Here is a 21,595-nt window from a genome sequence, read left to right on the forward strand (position 1 = left end):
AAATCTCTGTATAATCGATTTTATTTGAGGTAATCAGATCTTTATTGTTTAAAATAAAATAGGTGGCTACGAGTGGTAGCAACAAAGTAAAATTAATCGTATACTGCATACTTACTTACAATAGGATAACTTAATTTACAAATATTCACAATTAACAACTTATTTACAAAAAAATACAATAAAACAATATTAAATTCCTGTCATGGCGGCAATTTCATGTTCATATTGAAAAAATACAAATCTTTATTTTTCTAGAACTACTTATAGACGGACATTGCTAAGTACGAATGAAATACTAATACCCATTTATGTGAAATACTATGTGTTATGTAGGTAAGTTGAAAAACATTTATTTAATATGTAAAAGTTCCAAAAATATTAATTTATGAGATTAAGGCCCTGTTTCACAATGTCTGGTACGTGGCTACCTGTGAGATAAAATACATGCTGTCACTGTCAAAAAAATAATAACAGAGAGTGACAGCACGTCTTTTTTCTTACGGGTAGCCACTAACCAGACATTGTGAATCAGGGCCTACATATTGTCAATTAACTGGTCCATTATTGTGTCTAATTAATCAAAATTACCTATTTGTAGGCTCAAAATAGACACCTATAAATAATATTATGCACTTAACTAAATACCAGCCAGTAATTTGACTACATAATTCCCTGTAATAATGCCGAAGAGGCGGTAAAGCATCATTTCAAGTGTTTCAGAACTTTATTACCATGATGATGATACGATTTCTGTCAGTTTTAAAACCATTTGTCTAAACAGCACTTAGAACCAAGAATAACGGTTTTATCCCCGAAGATGTTGTCTATATATTCAATAAATTCCTAAACCTAAGCATATTGCCTAAATTATGTCTCTAAGTACTCATTGTTATAAACATTTCATTAGATTTTCGTCCCTTGGTAAAGGACTAGCATCGTTGCAATTGGACCTCCATTTCACAGCCTCCTAATACCAACATTAGTAAATTCACAGCAGTAAAGCCTATACTCCTATCACAATCTGCCTCTGTTTATATTTTTTCACAGTACATGTCTCCCTGCTTGGTTCACACAATTTGAGTCCTAGACAGCGTGTCGGGGGGCGAGGTGTAGTGGTTGCTGGGCGAGGTCTTCAGCGGTCGCTCGTAGATCTCCACCTTGTTGTAAATGTCCGTCTTATTGCTCCAGTACCGTTTGGTCCTGTAACAGAAACAAATAATATATTGTGTGTAGGTACTTGACTCTTTTTAGGTATATATGGAGTCCACTGCTTTTCCTATTTCTTTTTTATCTGGGAATCCATTATTACTGATATATTGTTAAATATCTGCTATGTTATTTTATGGAGTCTAAGAGAAACGCCACCTTTCTCATTAAAATCCTCTAAAACATAATCGATGATGTGTAGGTTGCCTATCTGCCTTTGTCAGATGGGCAGTGTGCCATAATAGCACCAATTCAAAAATTCAAAAATTCAAAAATTCAAAAATTCAAAAATTCAAAAATTCAAAAATTCTTTATTTATATTCAATGAGGAATCGCTTCTAGTGAGGCAGCAACGTGATGCAGAGGCAACTTAGTTTTAATAGTTCGACACGCTGTGTGACGTATCATAATGGAATCTAGAATCCATGAGGCAATCTCTCACCTGGCGAGGAGTCCCCTGTACCGGGGCGGGCGCGGCGTGGCGGGCGCGTCGTCGTCCAGCTCCAGCGTGAGGTAGTGGGCCGGTGACGTCACCAGTGTAGGACCATCAGCTGTCTCTCACCTGGCGAGGAGTCCCCTGTGCCGGGGCGGGCGCGGCGTGGCGGGCGCGTCGTCGTCCAGCTCCAGCGTGAGGTAGTGGGCCGGTGACGTCACCAGTGTAGCAACCACCAGCTGTCTCTCACCTGGCGAGGAGTCCCCTGTGCCGGGGCGGGCGCGGCGTGGCGGGCGCGTCGTCGTCCAGCTCCAGCGTGAGGTAGTGGGCCGGTGACGTCACCAGTGTAGGACCATCAGCTGTCTCTCACCTGGCGAGGAGTCCCCTGTGCCGGGGCGGGCGCGGCGTGGCGGGCGCGTCGTCGTCCAGCTCCAGCGTGAGGTAGTCCTGCGCCTGCGCGTTGAGTAGCGAGTCCAGCGCGCGGTGCAGCTCCGTGAACGTGGGCCGGTCGCGCGCGCGACTGGACCAGCACGACTGCATTAGCTCGTAGCTGTAGGGATAAGGGGATAAGGTTGAGTAAAGAAAATCTTTAGTCTTAGTATTAGTAAATTTCTGAGCAGAAAAGTTTTTAGTAAATAGTCTGTATTCCCAAAAGGGTGTCTTTATTTACATGACACCAAACCACGTAACTGGCCGTTCTGCTTGCAAATCTGGCAATACAATGGCAGCTACGGCTATTCTATTCTATTCTATTCTATTCTCTGTGGGGGTGTAAGTACCTGCACCTGGCTCTCTCGAATGGAACCTTTGTGCATATCCCCAAGGTCTAAAGTGCCTTCCTAAGCTTGGACCATTTCCACACCACGCTGGTCCACTGCGGGTTGGTGGGTTCACATATCTAGATGTGCTAGATCTAGATATGCAGGTTTCCTCACGATGTTTTCCTTCACCGTAAGAGCGATGGTATACATATACATTGTACTTAAGTTAAAAGAACTCATTGGTACATGTCAGCGCCGGGATCGAACCCGCATCTCTGGCGTGAGAAGCGGGCGCTTACCCGACTGAGCTACCACCGCTCTTGGCAGCTACGGCTAAAACTGGATCCATTAAATAATTAACTAAGTAGGTAAGCGGAACGCAAATGTATTATTTTTGTATGTCATCTCTCTTGAACGTATAATCTTTGGAAGGAAAAGAAATCATGCGGACAGAACCTTCTAATCCATGGTCGTATATAGACCTCTTACCCATCTACGGGCTACCCTAATCTGAAAGCAGTAAACCCTCACACTCACAGTTGTTTAGAGCAGTTGCTAGGCTTCGGCATCCGGTAGCCAGTCCGCAGTAGCCGCGGCAGCTGCGCCGCGGACACGCCCGGGTACGGGGATCCGCCCACCGTCACCACCTCCCACATCACCACGCCGAACGACCAGCTGAAATGAATGGAAGGGTTTTATAAGTTGGCATTTTCATCTTCAGTCAACAGACTTTCATAGAATTTTCTGGACATATGCTTTCCTTATTTAACTAATACGTGTTAAGGTCGTCGGACAATCAGGCTAGATTGCGTCCCACGCTATATTTGCCTGTTCATCGCCTCTATTCCAGAACTCGACCAAAAGAAAACACACATTGGACCCATTCACACCTATCAGTGGACCGGAGTGTGTGTGGCCGCCACTTCCTATAGGTATACTTCTTTTTATTATTAGTTACCTATATTGTTTAACAAGAAATCAAATGGAAATGAAGTAAATTGTTGTAAATACTCACACATCACTCTGCGACGTGTAGATCCGGTGCGTCAGAGATTCCAGAGCCATCCATTTGATAGGGAGCTTCGCCGAACCCTTCTGCTTATACTGATTCTCCTGATACACGTCCCTGCTCAGCCCGAAGTCTGCTATCTTCAACGTCCTATCTGAAGAGACCAGAACATTCCGCGCTGCCAAGTCTCTATGGACCACTCTGTTAGAAGCTAGGAATTCCATGCCCATAGCTATTTGTCTGCAGAAGGATAGCAAGTCCACTTGCGTGAGCTCCGAGTCACAAACTCCTTGCAAGTCGTACAGTTTGTTGACCACGAGCTTGGAATAGTCTTTTATGGCGAGGTTCTTGAACAAGTCGTTCCGGTAGTTGCTGCTGACTTCTGTGTTGTTGTTGTAGTATTTCGCGTTACGTTTTGACACCATGATGCCCCACGCGCATCTGTTGGGAAAAATTATTGATTGAAAACTACATGTGCAGCATGGTATATCTAAGCCCGAAACTGAAATCAGAATTTCAAAATTCGCGAAAAAAATAATTCATTCTCCATAGTAAATAGTCACGTGACCAACAAATTTTGTATAAGTACTTAAAGAAAACAATTTTTTTCCCGAATTTTGAAATTCTGATTATAGTTTCGGGCTTAGACATATCATGCTGCACATGTAGGTTTCGGCTTAGGATACCCTTTTTGCAACATCCTGTATACATCTTTACATTACTGATAAAATGATGATAATGGCCCTCACCTCAGATAGTTGAGCAGGTCGCCCCTCGCGCAGTACTCGGCGATGATCATGGGCCGGGCGCGGCTGCAGCAGCCCAGCAGCGACACCACGTGCGGGTGCGCGCCGACGCTCTTCATCAGCTCCATCTCTGCGCGGAACGACCGGACCTCTTCTACTGATGGACAGTCTGCGAGGAGACAAAATCTTGACTCATTAATAAATTAGCTACAAAGACAGGGATAGGTAAAACCTCATCTACTGATGGACAGTCTGCGGGGGAGAGGGATCGGTGAGCATTGATTGTAGTGTGTGACGGTTTGAGTTGTGTTGTTTAGCTTCACTCGGCTCTTTGTATATTGTACAGTGGATTGCACGTAACACAACGTTGCAATGATTATTTCAGATGCAATGTGGTCAAGTTTCTGTGCAGGCTTACATATTTCATTCTGAAGATTTTTTTATTTTTGTTATAAATGCTTTGCTTCGCCTTACAGACTGAAGTAAAAAGTTGAAATTCGCTGGGAGAACCCAGCGCTTCATTTTGAATCTCTATACAGAATGTTGCAAAAAGGGTAAGTAGGTATACTAAGCCGAAACCTACATATGCAGCCTGTTATATCTAAGCCCGAAAAAGAAATCAGAATAACAAAATTCGCGGTAAATAATAATTAATATACGGAATTTCATAATTGGTCTTCATCATCATCATATGCTCCTCACCTTTAAGCATCTTGACGGCGACGTCGGCGGCGGCGGGCGCCAGGGTGCCGCGCCGCACGACGCCGAACGCCCCCTCTCCGAGCACCTCGTGCAGGCGCAGCCGCTCCGCGCGCACCTCCCACCCGTCCGGCGCCAGCGACACGTCCGCGAAGGTGTCGAGGGTGTAGCCCTTGCTGGGGGACGTGCTGATGGTGTCCTGTGGGGTGGTGAGGTTTTAGAACGGTAAGTGTGCATGTTAGTGCTGTGCACTCCTTGAGGCAAGCGCGGTGAGGTGCGGGGCGAGGCCGCAACGAACGTGACAGACACTGGGATTGAGACGTGACAGAGCGCAGTAGCCGATTCTCCCCCCGTCTCGCCGCTCGCATACCTCAGGAAGTACACAGCAGCACTAATCGTCACACTATATAGTACCTATAATTATATTCATTATCCGGTCGAAATAGGACCAGTCGGGGTCCAGAATTTTAGACACTGGTACAATATGGACGCCACACCCTTGTTCATATTCATATCGATGGCTGAGGTTTTTATTTCGATTCTTAGATAAAATGTAGGTATATAGTAAAACGAGAACACAATTCACACTTTATCCACTCGATCTAAACAGTACTAAATCAAATCACTCAGCCATGATAAGTTATGGAGTAAATGCCACCGCATGCCGCATGCATAATAAGGAGAAAATGAAAGCCAAGCAGAACCGCACCAAATTAAGAAGCTCGTTTAATGCACTAGCAGCGGTTACCTACCGGATACCAATCGTTAGGGTCGGGTTTGCGTCGATTCCTCATGATGAGGACTCCAACGGCTAATATGGCAAATAATAGAACAGCTGATGATGATCCAGTTATTGTGAGACCTAATGTTGATGGCCCTGAAACAGACGGTCGTGATTTAGTTTCACAACCTTTATATCTAGTTCTATACCTATTCTAGAATAGCAGAAATGCGGATATCTGAAGCATAATTCTTGAAGTTTTGTGCTACCTACCCATTCAGGATCCAATAGTGTATTTCGAGATGTTCGTAAATTTAATCATTCAAATGCAATGTGATGACATAATGAGAATCGAGAGGGGCAGCAACTTGCATGCTTAGTCATTTTATATCTTAGGTAAGTATAATAAAATATGATAGTGTATTGGTGGCTTAAAGTTAAGTACCCTATCACCATGCTCCCAGATATATCTTGGTTTCATTAGATTAGGTAAGTATGACAATGAGCTGAACTCTTGCTTGACGGAAATAAGAGTTATCATGCAATCGGTATCTATTATGTTCAATGAAACGAGATAGAGTCGAGTCGTGGTTAGGGCAGCAGATCCCCGGAACCAGATAGTACTCGTATTTCATCAAGCTAGAGTAGCTCCAGGGGTTCTCGAGGTTGAAAAAAGCGATGCCGTTACTATTCTGCATGAGGGTTGAAACTCACGTGGGAACAGGGCTCGCCTCGTGACGTGTGCGTTGCCGCGCGGCGTCACTGCCACTATGGTGACGTTGAACAGGTCTTCCCCAACCACATCGGTTACAGTCGCTGATGTCGCGTTCTGAGGGAGACAACTTATTTTACTTCTGGTTTTAGAAAGGCTATTTGAAGGTAAGCTTGGTTAGCAAAGTAGAAGTGCATGTACACTACGATGGAAATCTTGAACGTTAAAACGTGTTACTTGAGATATTAGGCAGAAGTGGTGGATGAGGGAGGCCAAGACAGGTTGACCAACATCATTTCCACACGAAGGAATCAACTGGATTCTACGCCTGCACCGGCGAGGAGATGATGTAGCGTGGGTAGAGAGGAACATACCCCGGCCACGGTGACATTGACGGTGTTGGTCGCGTGCACGGTGACAGTGTACAGCAGCGGGCGGCGGCGCGGGGGCGCCCAGCGCACGCGCACGCTCCACGCCTGCAGCCCCGGCGAGGAGGTGATGGACACGTTCTGGGGGATCTCGGGAACTGGCGGGTGGAAATGTTAAAAAGGTGTTAACTATACTTATACAGACAGTGATTGAAACTAAGTATGGAAGCAGTAAAGATTTCCAGTTGTAATTTTGCAAAATCGCCTGTCAAGATTTCAATGATGATAATGATATTGGTGTACCGGATCCTTTTTCATGAGAGTGAGCTTTGTACTCTAAATTTTATCTAAAGGTGCAACTACCAGTATTTTAAAGCCCAGTTGACGATACGAGACAACATTTACGGTGGAAAGGTGGAAACTTTAAAGTCAGTCCTATTAAAAGCGTCGACGGTCGAGAAAACTAATTTGTTATTCAAATGGAAGTGAATCCGTTATATGACCGCTGATTCTTTCAAGAACATCTGTTTGCTATGCATTTGTGCAGTCTAGCGGCTTTCGTATGCATTCGTGTTCTCCGTATTGTAACATTTGCATGCATTTCTGCGATTATGCTAACTGTATGTTAATACACAGACATGTGAACTTTTCTCGCTATCTGTCCCAGTTAGAAGAAAATACTGGGTTCCTTTAACACTGCTGTGCCATGCCTAAGCAAGCACTTTTCTAGAATTGTCTGCATTGTCTATTTATTTTCCACCTCCAATAAAATTGAAGGTGAATGCGATAGACATTTCAATTACTGCGTATTCAATCAAGTAATAAAGCAGGGGGAGTCGCACTTAAGTACCTACTTATTAGCTATAACAGTGTACCTAATGAGATAGGGAAATGTTTATAAGCAGATAACTAAGTTTATAGGGGCTGCCATCACCATATTGATAGGGCAGAATCTATAGGATCGTAATAGTATAGTAATTTTCTTATGTATTGTAATCTTTGTGAGCAACCTCAACAACCTCAAGGTGAGGACATGAGCTAGACTAGGGTTTGTCACCGTGGTGACAGGTGGCCAATCCTGTCACCACGTACACTACATAATTCCGAATTACTTTTTTACGAATATGAAAATAACGATTTTTTTAATTTCGAATTTCATAGTTCCGAATACTTCACAATCCCGAATTTTAAGTTTCCGAATAACGAAAATCACGAATAGTTTATAAACGAAATTTCAAACAACACATTTATTAAAATGACGAAAGTCAATTTTCCGAATATTATTATTTCGATGTTTCAAAAGTACGATTTTTATTATATCGAATTATTTAAAATACGAATCCCGAAGTTTTAATATTCCGAAAATACCAATTCCCGAATGTTCCTTAGTTAACAAGAAATGGTTATCTATTATGAATAATGCAGCATAATGCGTATAAAAACAATATTTTTTAAGCTATATTATGTGAAACGCTCCGCTTTGTTTTTCGATATCAATTGTGCACCTAGGTTTTTAAGTTTAAACACCATAAAAATCCTAGCAATTGTTTTGCTCTATATTTGAAACGCTCCGCTTTGTTTTTCGATATCTATGTGCACCTAACACGCTCCTCCTCGCTTTGCTCGTCGTCGCACCTATCTTTAGGTTTAGGTCCTAAGGTTTTTAAGTTTAAACACCATAAAAATCCTAGCAATTGTTTTGCTCTATATTTGAAACGCTCCGCTCCGCTTCGCTGCGCGCTGCGCTCCGCTTTGTTTTTCGATATCTATGTGCACCTAACACGCTCCTCCTCGCTTTGCTCGTCGTCGCACCTATCTTTAGGTTTAGGTCCTAAGGTTTTTAAGTTTAAACACCATAAAAATCCTAACAATTGTTTTGCTCTATATTTGAAACGCTCCGCTCCGCTTCGCTGCGCTCCGCTTTGTTTTTCGATATCTATGTGCACCTAACACGCTCCTCCTCGCTTTGCTCGTCGTCGCACCTATCTTTAGGTTTAGGTCCTAAGGTTTTTAAGTTTAAACACCATAAAAATCCTAGCAATTGTTTTGCTCTATATTTGAAACGCTCCGCTCCGCTTCGCTGCGCTCCGCTTTGTTTTTCGATATCTATGTGCACCTAACACGCTCCTCCTCGCTTTGCTCGTCGTCGCACCTATCTTTAGGTTTAGGTCCTAAGGTTTTTAAGTTTAAACACCATAAAAATCCTAACAATTGTTTTGCTCTATATTTGAAACGCTCCGCTCCGCTTCGCTGCGCTCCGCTTTGTTTTTCGATATCTATGTGCACCTAACACGCTCCTCCTCGCTTTGCTCGTCGTCGCACCTATCTTTTGGTTTTGGTTCTAAAGTTTTAAAGACGTTTATGTTTTTTTGTCAAAATCACGAATTATCATATTTCCGATCGGGATTTGACTTTTTCGTGATTATAATAAATCGGTATTTTATTTTTCGTATATTAAAGTAATCGTATTTTTTAACGTTCGTATATTTAACAATCGTAATAACAATATTCGTGATTATAATATTCGAAATTATAATTTTCGTGATTATTATAATTCGGTATTTTAAAAAATCGGTATTGCAATATTTCGTAAATTACATATTCGGGGTTATCAAATTCGGAAAAAAGTTTTTCGGAATATTTGGGTGTTCCCGATTGGCCACTCATATTAGCATCAGTGGCTGACGGTACACCGAACGTGTATGACAGGAGCCGGCTCCTGGGTGGCGTATTACCGGTAATACTTCACTCGAGGAAGCTTATTCACCCGAACACTTCGTGCATGCATTTTGGATAGTTAATTAAGTATGCATATCAGGTTAAAATTGCAATGTGAAATTCCGTGCGTCGATGCTCAGGCTCAGGCATTAGCTACGCGCGACACTCGTTAACCGATATCCAGAAAAGAGGTCCTATATCCTCCTTAGTATAGCTCTCTCACCATAATGTTCTCCGATGCTCTCCGGGGTGCGGTACACCAGGGAGCCCTGGCCGAGCTGCGCGCGCACCGTCAGCGTGCACGTGTCGTTCAGCACCAGGCCCGTTAAGGAGACTGACGGCTCGTTCTGGAAGGATAGGTCTGTGTCAATGTGTTGGGAGTAATCAGGGTAGGAGGCGAAAGGACGGTTGGATTACTGTGGTGGTCCTGTTTCGCTGAGAAACATTTCATGTGCGAATTCAGCGATGAAAGTGCCTGTATGTTGATCCAGGGTGTCAGTTGTAGCTGTAGGTAGCTATTATTACTAGGAGGTAGGACAGGCAGGCCGGATTCTGCAGGATTCGTATATCAGAGGGAGTTTTCATAGCATTAAACTATCATAAAACAACACAAACTTACTGTGGTATTGATGTAGGTTTCACCCAGATCCAGCCTCTCACAAATGTTTGTCACCAGAAACTCCTCGTTCTCTGTGAAGGATTTTAAAATATCAGTATTTATTCATTACTAGCGTTTCCCGCGAGGTTCGCTTCGCCTTAAAAAGTTTTCCCGTGGGAAATCCGGGATAAAAAGTATATTTTTCCTTAAAGTCTAGGCCATATCTGTACCAAATTTCTTTCAAATTCGTTCAGTAGTTTTGGCATGAAAGAGTTACAGACAGACAGACAGACACAGTTACTTTCGCATATATATTAGTTAGGATTTACATTATGAGCCGCTTTTCACCTGAAAATCTGTTATTCTTCTACTACAGTGCTCTCGTCGAAGGCTTTAAGTGGCTGGTTACATAATTTATTGCTAAATACGCTTGATTCGTTGATAATAATTAAATAAAATTAAGGATCTTACCCTCACTGCTGTTCCATCTAAATACAGCTCTCAGGGTCGGATATTTCAGGGTAGCATTTTCAATAGTGAAGTTCTCCGCTAACTCTACGACATAAGTCTTGTTTTCCACTGTCTCGACCTTGTGTATCTTGGGCACTTTAGGTCCGATGGTCCAGAGCCCCCGTCGCCCGGTGTCGCTCAGGGTCGCCGTCCAGATGCGAAGGTTGTCTTTGCCAGAAGTGGATATGGTGGCCGTGCCCTCATCTGGGTATAGAAGCTGGTATGGTGCCTGAAATTGCACAGTTGTCAACTCCACAATGACGCATAAAACAGCACAAATTAATGAAACATCTTATCTCTAAGTTACAAGGGCCCTACGGGTTAAGTAACAACAATTTACTATTAACTGCAATGTCGTCTTAGTGAAATTATAAAGTGAATGACGTACTTTAGTAGGCGTTCATTATCAAAAGTTCATGTTTGTAATTTTATCTGCTGATTGCTTATTTTGTTATGGATTGGGCATCGCGCTCGATGAAAAGGTCAGATTTAATTTAAATAAATATTGATGCAATACGATAATACTGCGACACAACTGCAATTCGACTACAAAGTAAGTTACTATGGTAGTACGCACATTGACCTATCTTTGACATTTTGTTAGAACTATTTATTATGTAATACCTACTTAGTAATAAAGTAACACAGTGGATAATACTATTGAAGTATACTTTATTGACATTAACAGTAAGTATAATAAGTATGTTATTATGCTGATACCTACACTATGTAATTAATTAAATCTTGGTAAGATTTTTACTGTTAACTATTTGTGGAAACTGACAATTCACTTTCATTTGTTATTACTAATATTATAGTCAAAGTACATACATGTTATTACGTATTTCTATCTGACTGTAATTAATTAACTTAATTTTAAAAAACCGGCCAAGTGCGAGTCGGGCTCGCGCACAAAGGGTTCCGTAGCAGCAAATATAATAAACTTATTATGTCAATTTATTTTTTGATCTATCTTATAAGGTTCAGCCATCGTTTTCAGTGTAAGCACAATAACTTAACCAAAATTACAGTTAAATCAACCTATCTCAAAAACTATAAGAGATACTTTGATCAAACCAAAAATCGTTGAAAGAGTTAATTAGCATGCATCACCTCTATTTTTTTTAGAATTTTATACCCCGTAGTTATAAAAATAGAGGGGGGGGGACATACTTTTTACGACTTTGAGAGCTGATATCTCAAAAACCGTTCACTTTAAGAAAAATGTTTTTTAGAAAACTTTATATCATTTTAAAAGACCTTTCCATTGATACCCCACACGGGTATGTACATCGAAAAAAAAAATTTCATCCCTCAGTTACATGTATGGGGGGCTCCACCCCCAATTCTTTTTTTTACTATTTAGTGTCATATTTTTGTAGCGGTTCATACAACACATATTCCCATCAAATTTCATCACTGTAGTACTTATAGTTTCCGAGTAAATCGGCTGTGACAGACGGACAGACGGACAGACGGACATGACGAAACTATAAGGGTTCCGTTTTTGCCATTTTGGCTACGGAACCCTAAAAAGGAAGCTGACAGATCACATTCCAAATGCTCACCAGCGTCTTGCTGTCATTGGTGGGCACCAGCACTACGAGACGGTAGTGGCCGGAGCCGCCCACCGCCAGCGACACGTGGCGCGCCGAGGTCTTCAGCACCCGGGCCTCCGGACCCGCCGCGGCTGAGCCAGGGTTCAGGGGAGCGCCTGGGGTGAGGTTCATTTGTTTATAATTTTATTACAAGTAAGTACAGTTCTTTTTACTCATAGTCTACACCACACAGCGGTTTCTACTGTCACAGGTGCCTAGTGCACGTACATAATAGAAGATTACAACCTTGTCTTTGAATATCTACCTATGGCTAAAGGAATAAATATTTTTGTACAATTGAATTCTGGTGTACAATTCCTCCCGGCTTCAGGAGTGCGCCTGTCGCCTGGAGTAAGGTTGTTTGTTAATTTTATTATACACAGTTGAATTCTGGGGTTAGAATCCAGCCCAATAAATTTATTAAAAATAAGAAAATTTAGTAAAATTATAACACGGATTCTTACGGTGCGTGAAGGAAAATATCGTGAGGAAACATTCACATCTATAGATTCTAGTAGGTACCTAGTGGTGTGAAAGGAGCCGCCAAGGGTCACGTATGGGCAGTCCGCGATTAACAACTAATATGACTGGCGAATCCTTTCACCACAGTGACAAACCTACGCCAGCTCTAGTGTTAATCATCCGAATTAAGAGATTATTTCGTTAATTTACGACACTCTTGAAACCAATACGTCCAGTAACGTTAAGTAAGTTATGAGCTATTTAGGTAACAACTTACTCAAAAAATCCTTTTGGCAGATAGCGACATCGACCTGTAAGAAATAAAAACAACGTTACATAGTTAATTAAAATTAGTTCATGAAGTCATTGCCTCTGCTAAACCCTAAACCGAAATCTGAGCTTAGATCTATAGCCTAAACTATTATAAACATAGTTGTGTCCACATCACCATATGTATCAGAAAATGAAACTTTATACTAACGAAAACACTTCATAGGTTTATAGGTGAGTGCATCATCTAGGTACATCGCAGTTATGCGCAGAATCCCAAGTTAGGCTATTGCTGCGTAGAAACGATAGGTATTGTGGACACGTAAGTACCTAGGTGGTGTGATCGATTATAAATGTGATTATAATTATGTTAATCGTAACGTAACGAGACTGAAACCACGCAAAAATTATGATAAACTATAGATTTTTCGACCACCGCGACGATACATTACTGTAGGTATGCATAATAATATTGTCGGTAATTTTATAGACATAAACATGCTGCCTAAGTACGAGTTAGATACTTATGTGAAAGTAATTTCACTGTATGTTAAAATATCCAAACTTCCAAACATTATACTATAAGCAGAATGCAGCCAATTTCTTGACAAAAACCATAATCTTAGCCTTTGTGTAAGTTATAGTGTTCGTAGAATCATTGTTTTTACCATTTCAGTATGATGTATTTCACTCCCGAATGCAAGGATTGAGTCATGTAGCCGGCCGGACCGAGTGTTTGTCAACAACATTGTGTTTGAGTTACTGTGCCGAGTGCTGGAGGGAACACGTGAGCAAATTTTATTGTGCAGTTACACTGCAAAAATACAACAACAAACACTATTTTTCATCATACATAATTCATAATTATGTACAGGCCGAACCGATATCTGACCCCTCCTCAAAACAATGTTTGTTGCTTATGCCGAACGTGAAGTCGTGAAAAAATATAGTGCAACGTACCTATATAGGTACCTCAAAGTCCACCTGGCCTAACTTATCTTTATCGATACCTTAGTAGGTAGGTCTATCGCCAGAGGTTAACCAAGCAAAGAAAATACCTATGTATGTTAGAAAGTGGAGCATGCCATATTCCGTTAGAATATAATGAATTTTAATCCGTGTAATTGAATACCTAATAGCTTTAGGAGTCTATATCTAGACGTTGCGTTGACCAAATATTTTCCACTATGAATACGATACGAATTCGTGATCTGGATAAATTGTTATTGGATCGAATTGATTCGTTGGCCTGGAAAAATAACTTTTTAAGGAGGTACTATATTTTTAAACATAACTATAGGTACATACATATTTTTACGAAAAGTGGTCAGTATAACTAAACTTACGAGTAAAAGTAGTTCGTCAATTGTGAAAAACTTTTGTCACTGAAATTTTTATATAAGTACTTATTTGTCACTGAAATTTTTATATAAGTACTTATTTGTCACTGAAATTTTTATATAAGACTTATTATTTGTTTATGTATCAATAGTGTAAGATGACGATCAAATTGTATTATACTTACGTATTTATAGCAGACATATTGGGAAACTACTTCGTTCCTGCCGGGATAACGTTGAAAATAATTTCATAGAGCTTTTAATCGTAGATATTGGACAGCTTGGGGGCTGAAACGCTTCACCTGATATCATAATATCACAAAGGACAATGTACTGTGTCAGTCCATAAACTTACACAACAAAACAACCTACCTATACTCACATCTACTGTAATAGTAGAGTTTTATCAGCTCATTACGGGCGTGTGAAGCGGTGCTATAAATATAGTAGATAGGTGTAAATAGGCCCGTAGACCGGATTATTGTAAGTCCCGATATGACATAATTAGCTCGTTGGCATGCCTCCTGCCAGTGATACCCCAGTGCACTGAATGCACCCGTATCAGGGTCTGTGACCTGTCTGTTTTGTTGTGTGTCTGGAAATTGAACGACTTTCTTACAATACTTCTGGAAAAGTACCTCTAGCTTCAGATTATCGAGCTTCGCTTCGTCTTTAAATATTTTTTCTGTCTGAAATCAGGGATAATTAAGTAGCCTAGATGTTCCCAGATGTCATACAGAGGTGCATTACTGACCAAGTTTTATCAAAATCCATTCTGTAGTTTTTAAATCCATCCATCAAATTATTTTAGTATCAATCAATATACACTCACGGGCAATGAAAAAGTTCCATTGAGAAAATCATCAAATTACCTACTCCTAAACGGAAAAAAACTAACTTAATGACGCCTTCTGTAATGTTTCAGTACATTTAACGGTGCATCAGAATATTACCAACTAATAACGTAAATTTTTTTTTAAATTTCCTATTAAAAGTTTTTAAAAAATTATTTGTTGGTGGAACTGTTTCTTTGCATGTGAGTGTATTTGCTAAATAAGATAATTTTTTTACAGACAAGGTTGTCTGGAACAATGTCATTTGAATAAAGGAGAACTGCATAAATAACGTATCTCTGAATTTAGTAGGTATGTACTGTCCTTAGACAGGAAGACTACAAAACACTCAAAACAGTGTGTCTAAAAATCATCATGGCCAACATTTTCGCACTGCAGGTAAATTAGGCTTTATACCTCCAAAGGTTGTCTGGAAGAGATTGCTGTAAACAGTATGGCCATTTAGTTAGTACTACTTAGTACTGTATTATTTTTATGTTTTTGTGTACAAGTAATGCTTGTTTTTGCTGCAACTAATAATAGTACTTTGTTACCCAAGTGTGTTGTGGCGATTGGCCACCGATAGGAAAGCAGCCCAGGGCAATGTCAAAGCTATCGTCTATTCGGTTATGGTCATGGCCGTATCAAACGCCGCGCTACTAATCGGTTATGTAATTAAATACCTGAAACCAACTCGTGCAATAAATCTATATGCAGCTTAGCGTGTTCGAGATAAAATTCTTGGAAATATACCTATATGCGTTTGTCGTTTGTTAGAGACAATCTTAGAAAAAGTAACAGGTCTGCAGTTTTTTTGTATCGTTAAAGCACCATGTTATAGTGCCCAATATTTTACGTTTACTTAGAATTTATCAATTTATAATATATCTACCCGTCGCGATGTATTTATTCGGAACTTACATTCATTATCATAACGTAGATACAATTAACATTTTCGTCGTTTTATTGAATTATTAGAGGTCAGTGAGGATAAATATTAAAAAATACATTATAGTAATGTCAATAACTTTTGGCATTAATAAAATTTAAAGATAAGAAGACTGCACGCCGCTGCCCAATCAACATGCAGATAGCCAGGCCACCTACTAGCTAACGTACACTTTATATTCATTAATAAAATGCTAATGATATCATATCATGCTGTGAATGAATTCGTATGTTTCTAGTACGTGTTAAGTAGGTGTCGTTATTTTATCTAAAATAGCTACATATTTGTGCGGTGATGCTGATGCTCAGTTGTAATTAAGATGCACCTATCGTTAGATAGAAATTCTTTAATTGAACTTTGTGTTTCGTTTTAGAAGGCCTATACAGGCCTTATTTCGTAAGTAATCTGTAAAACGGCATCGGCATTCCAAAATAATTAACAAAATAATGTTGTGATGATTGGATAATTCTTTCGCGTATGTGTTCGTTTCGGCAGGAGCATACTTTGAAGGTGATAAAATACATTTGGATGAATAACAAACATTTTGTGTTTTATTGATCCAGTCTCGATACTTTTTACACAGAATGTATTAAGTACTTAAGAGAATCTTGAGCGAAGTCGCCTACTGCATGAGGTCAAGAAATAGCTATTAAATCGGGTTTGCACGAAGAGTGTGCCCGGCCCCCCTGAAAGTATACAGGATGTCGCAAAAAGGGAATACTAATCCGAAAGGGAATGACTCAGGGCGTCATTCTGAACCACTTTTTGCAAGTCCTCTATTCTGATCACATGTTATATGTAGTAAGTAGCCGAATAGTCACTCGGTTCGAGCATACCCTTACGTGAAAACCCCAGGTGAATACAAAGCACATACCAAGGAGTCCATAGACAAGTCGTAGCACACAAACTCTGCGAGCGTGTCCAGTTGTACCCCCGTCAGTGGCACCGTCTCCGAGTTCTCCCCCGAGGCAGGTAGCACATCACTAGCGAGCACAACACTAGCCAGGTACAGCACTAGCGTCCATGGCGGCCTGACACCACCGTCGCCAACGTGAAACACGATCATTGCTAGTGTTGTGGCATGTGCGTTGTTACGTTGTGGTGTGGACGGTTGGAATTTCTCTCTGAAATGATAAGAAAGTTGTTTTCTTTAATTGCCTATTTATGCGTGAATATCTATGTAGGTATATAATTATATATACAGTTATGTACGTGTGTATGTACTTAAGTAAGGTCTAAGTTTCTGATTTAAAGATCTAAATTTCAAATTATTAAGGTAGGTTACATTACATAGTAACTTTTTTGTGACCCTTTTTTGGAGCATAGAAACTGATGATCTGTTTTTCAGTTACAGTGAGGTAGATTTAATTAACTGAGGTAAATTAACTGCTTCATAATCTACTAGGTACCTAGAATAGTACCTACATTATTATTTAAGGTACATACGTACGTCCAACTTTAATAAAGCGTTTATCTAAATGCGCAATAGCTAAAATTAACAAAAAAACAACACTGTTGTTGTTGTTTCCCAGATTCAGATTAAATAACAAAGATAACACTTGCAGTTAGTTATATTTTGCCTAGAGTCTAGACTGGTAACAAGAACTGATGGTTATCAGACTTGCCCATACTATAATGCCAACGCCAGAATGTCATATCTCAAAAGTAAAAAAAAGGAACCCGTACTTATAGGATCACTTTGTTGTCCGTCCGTCTGTCAGAAACGGGTAAAGGCATCAAGGTATTATTTCGTTTCTCCCTTCTGGCTAATTATTATATTATTATTACTATTATATTATAATTATTATTACTCTTAGTAATAAGGCCGCCAATTGTACCATCTATGTTGTGTATTTCCTCGTGTAATTTCTGTGTTTGTGTGCAATAAAGAATTATCTATCTATCTATCTATCTATTATAAATATATAGCTATAAAGGAAAACTATCTCAGCTAAGTAGACATGTACGGAACCCTCAGTACGCGAGTCAAACTCGCACTTGGCCGGTTTTTTTCTACTCACAAGGAAAATAATTGTTGATTTATTTTCGTTTCAGTTTTCTTGTATCTCTACATATCTCAAGTAAATTTCACAATGTTATGGCATAGGTATTGCGCAAGATCTTGAAATGCATGTAAGTAGAGGTAAAAACATGTAAGTACCTAACACATTATTGTTCACATCACATGCGTACATTTTACATACTTTCACTGATTTGTTTGTATGCTAATTTCATAGTTATATACAGTGAAGCCAAGTGGTACCAACTTATACGCTTATACGTCGTAAAAATACAAAGAACATAACAACCTGTATAGAGGTAGCTAATAGAGCTATGGTTTCAAAAACATTTACATGAACCAAAATGTGGACTTTGGTAATAAATTGCATTATTATTAATAATTTTAACATACTTATGAGCAGCTCAGTACGTGCAATAAAATTAAACAAAACAAAACTATAGTAGATATGTATAAATACAGATTACCTAGGGATACTTAGTATAGTTCAATAAAAACTATAGTTCAATGTAAAAGAATACTATTGTAGTGCACTATTTATAGCCTTATAGCTTAAAAAATATAATGCTCTACATTGCATCTTTAAAGTCATCAAAAACCTCAAAATATGGTGCTTATGCTATTTTGCAATCACTTTTGTAATTATCAGTTATTTACCTCATTATTTACTTAAGATCTACGAATTTAAAGTTCAATTAATATATTTTTACAATTATTTTTATTACTATTACCTACTGTGCAAATATATATTTTTAAAGAAAACACTGATTGATAAAGTTTATTAATCAGTATAACATGGATAAAAAATCGGCTTAGATTTGCTTAGATGATTATTTAGTTAGGATACATTTCAGTTTTCATGACTTTATTGATAGGTCATTTTTCTTTTCAGCCAGCATGTAGTCCTATGGAACTTATACGTGCTTATATAGTGCCACAATCTTATCTGTTCCGGTGGTCAAAATGTGCAACTAACGAAACGTCATTGTCAAACATCATTTCATACTCTGTGCGTTATTTGAGTTGTCAATTTCAATTGTTGTTATTTAATTTGTTTTGTGATTTTCTGGGTGAAATACTGCCAAAAGCGCTGTAATGTAATGCAAGAAAAGTAGTACTATATATATTGGCTTTTATGCAGGAAGAATAACGTATTCAGGCGCCTTTAATTCCGTTTGAAAAATTGGAAGAACGAGTTGCAGCGGCTACAGGTTAGTGTTGCCAAATATGACGAATAATTTTACCCATATACTCCATGTAATTTTATGTAATATTTTCCAGAGAGGCCCGTGCCCCAGCAGTGGGGACGGGATGAGTCGTGATGATACTCGTGATGAAAAGTATATAATCTTTATTTTTCTTTGATTACAGGTGTGATGACATGACATGATACTTTAAATCTTAGGCAGTATACCAAGAAGAATTTCGCGCACCTGCAGCGATTTTAGACGAAATAATGATGATTTACATGTCATTGTTTTCCCAACCAATCAAGAGTTGGCTGAAATTGCTTTTTGGCAATTAGCCTTTAGAAGGAGACCCGTGCCCCAGCAGTGGGGACGTGATGGGTCAAGTTGATGATGATGATGATGTATTAGCCTTTGCACACTGTCTGAATTTATTTTAATTGTATGCTCTTGTTTCTTGTTACTTTAGAAAATGTAAAATAAAGTGTTCAAAAATAATAATAAAATACTTAATTAGTTAATTGTTTTTTTTAAGTCTATCTATCTCGTTATTCCCACGACCCACATATATTACCTATACCATTGTAATCTAGATTTAATCTCCTATATCAGAAGCAGAACATAATCAGAACTACACTGAAACAAATGTCGTTTGATATATTATATCCACTTTCATTTACTAGCAGAAATGCATTGTCGTTTAAACCAGAAATAGGCAAAATTTAATCGAAAGCAACACTGGATTCGATCACAGCGATGTCGCCACCGGAACAGATAAGATTGTGGCACTATACTAGGATTTATCAGTCGTCTTCCAGTAGTTACTAACCTTTTTGGATACGCGTCGAATTCTAAATTCAAAACTTTTGCGGCGCGCGAAAAGTAAAGCTTCGTTCAGAAATCGTGCGGGAAAATTGGTGCGGACGTTCGGAAAAGCGTGCGCTGCGCGTTATGGACTGCCGGCCTCGCGCGCCGCCCCTTCGATTTAAACTGGGGCGGATGGCGCCCTGCTAGCCTCTCCGAGCTTACGATCCCATCTGGAATCCAACAAGGAAATGCAACCTTTATTTCATAAACAGTAAAGCCTAAAATCAATAGTTTGGCAAAGACTCTGGCCTTGGTTAGCGCCGGCCGTGTGGAGGTAGGTAGCCGGCTTGTGTAATTCGTGACATATTGTGAGATCATCGTAATAAGATTAAAGATGTCAATGACCGCACTATAATGATACCACAAGGACGTTCATAAATTAATGATAAATTATATTTATTAACTCGTAGTTTATAATCGTGTTGCGACTTGTTGATTAAAGAGACACCTATGGGAGATCGATAAGGAATGTAATTATGTAATACCTACAACTACCTCGATCATAATTGCGGTCTTGATAGAACCAATATATTTATTTCAAGTTTAATTATAAAATATCCTTAGAAAAGTTAAAATTTAAGATAATTTAATCAGTTAGTTAGTTACGCAATGTCTCCACCGATTTGTTTAGCATTATGACTAATGCATTTTATGATGAAATTTGATCTTGTAGCCACAATCATAGTAGACATAGAGAGCCATGTGGCCACGAGCAATACTTTTCTGAATTCCCTAGCTACCTAAGATATAAATAAATAATAAGCCCTATACTTGTTTATCCTAGAAATAATCACATAAAGGCAAGTGGATCCTTACTAAACGTTTTTCCGCAGGCAACTGAACTCAGCTGCAAGTCAACGGTCTAAGACTTTAGGTCAAACTTCCCATAATTTTGAGGTGTCGAGTCCGACTTTATCGCAGGAAAGAAACCAATTATGTCAGACAACTCAATAATGATTATGAATGTATCTGAACTTTGATTGTTGTTCTCTCGCGTACCTACGCATTTATTTACGAAACTCATAAAACATCTGCGACAACCTGACAACTTTTACTTTAATTATCATCGTCGTTCACCGGAACTCTATCAGAGAGCTATTGTTAGATTTATGTACTCCATCATCATAATCAGATTCATCATTAGCCTACATACAGTAGCTGCCTGAACTCTTTATGGCCCCAAAATACAATATATCACTGTTTGCCTCAGACGTCAAGGATAAATCCAGAGAGCTGATAATAAAAAAGACCTAACTTTCTATCTTAATCGAAATTGTAAGTAAAATCGTAATTTTGCATAATAATTAGTCACTGCTGCAGTGCTGCTGTACCTTTACACAGCCCTAACGCAACGCATAGACAACGCCCATGTGGCATCGCTCTTAGCCTTTAGCGAATGCTCACATCAATCAGGGTCCTTAACACTTTCACCAGTCCAGGCTGGGGCGATGGTGTTTCCACTCCAACATGTGTTGCCTGTCTTCCCTTACAGCGTGAATTAGGTATAATCACTCCCAATAAGCCTCAAGCAACAGAGCCTAAGTGACAGACCGAGAGGTGGATAAAGATGGAAACACATGTGTCACAA

The 21,595-nt window shown here is 39.5% G+C and overlaps 1 protein-coding gene and 1 long non-coding RNA gene across 2 annotated transcripts; both read right to left on the minus strand.

The window, feature by feature from the left end:
• Positions 1–468: 468 nt before the first annotated feature.
• LOC105395921 (tyrosine-protein kinase receptor torso) lies at positions 469–12,211 on the minus strand. Its single transcript, XM_038106365.2, has 13 exons — positions 12,050–12,211; positions 10,443–10,710; positions 9,993–10,063; positions 9,597–9,720; positions 6,662–6,813; positions 6,290–6,404; positions 5,607–5,731; positions 4,858–5,053; positions 4,159–4,324; positions 3,416–3,850; positions 2,938–3,075; positions 2,010–2,189; positions 469–1,200 (listed from the first exon to the last, which is right to left on the minus strand). Exons 1-13 carry the CDS (start codon positions 12,209–12,211, stop codon positions 1,068–1,070), a joined length of 2,265 nt encoding a protein of 754 aa, XP_037962293.2. The 3' UTR covers positions 469–1,067.
• A 210-nt stretch (positions 12,212–12,421) lies between these two features.
• LOC125490020 lies at positions 12,422–20,195 on the minus strand. Its single transcript, XR_007267396.1, has 3 exons — positions 19,970–20,195; positions 16,808–17,057; positions 12,422–12,852 (listed from the first exon to the last, which is right to left on the minus strand). It is a non-coding gene; the product is annotated as an uncharacterized LOC125490020 (long non-coding RNA).
• Positions 20,196–21,595: the final 1,400 nt, after the last annotated feature.

Source organism: Plutella xylostella, chromosome 19 (genome assembly GCF_932276165.1).
Source record: "Plutella xylostella chromosome 19, ilPluXylo3.1, whole genome shotgun sequence".
Classification (NCBI taxonomy): domain Eukaryota; kingdom Metazoa; phylum Arthropoda; class Insecta; order Lepidoptera; family Plutellidae; genus Plutella; species Plutella xylostella.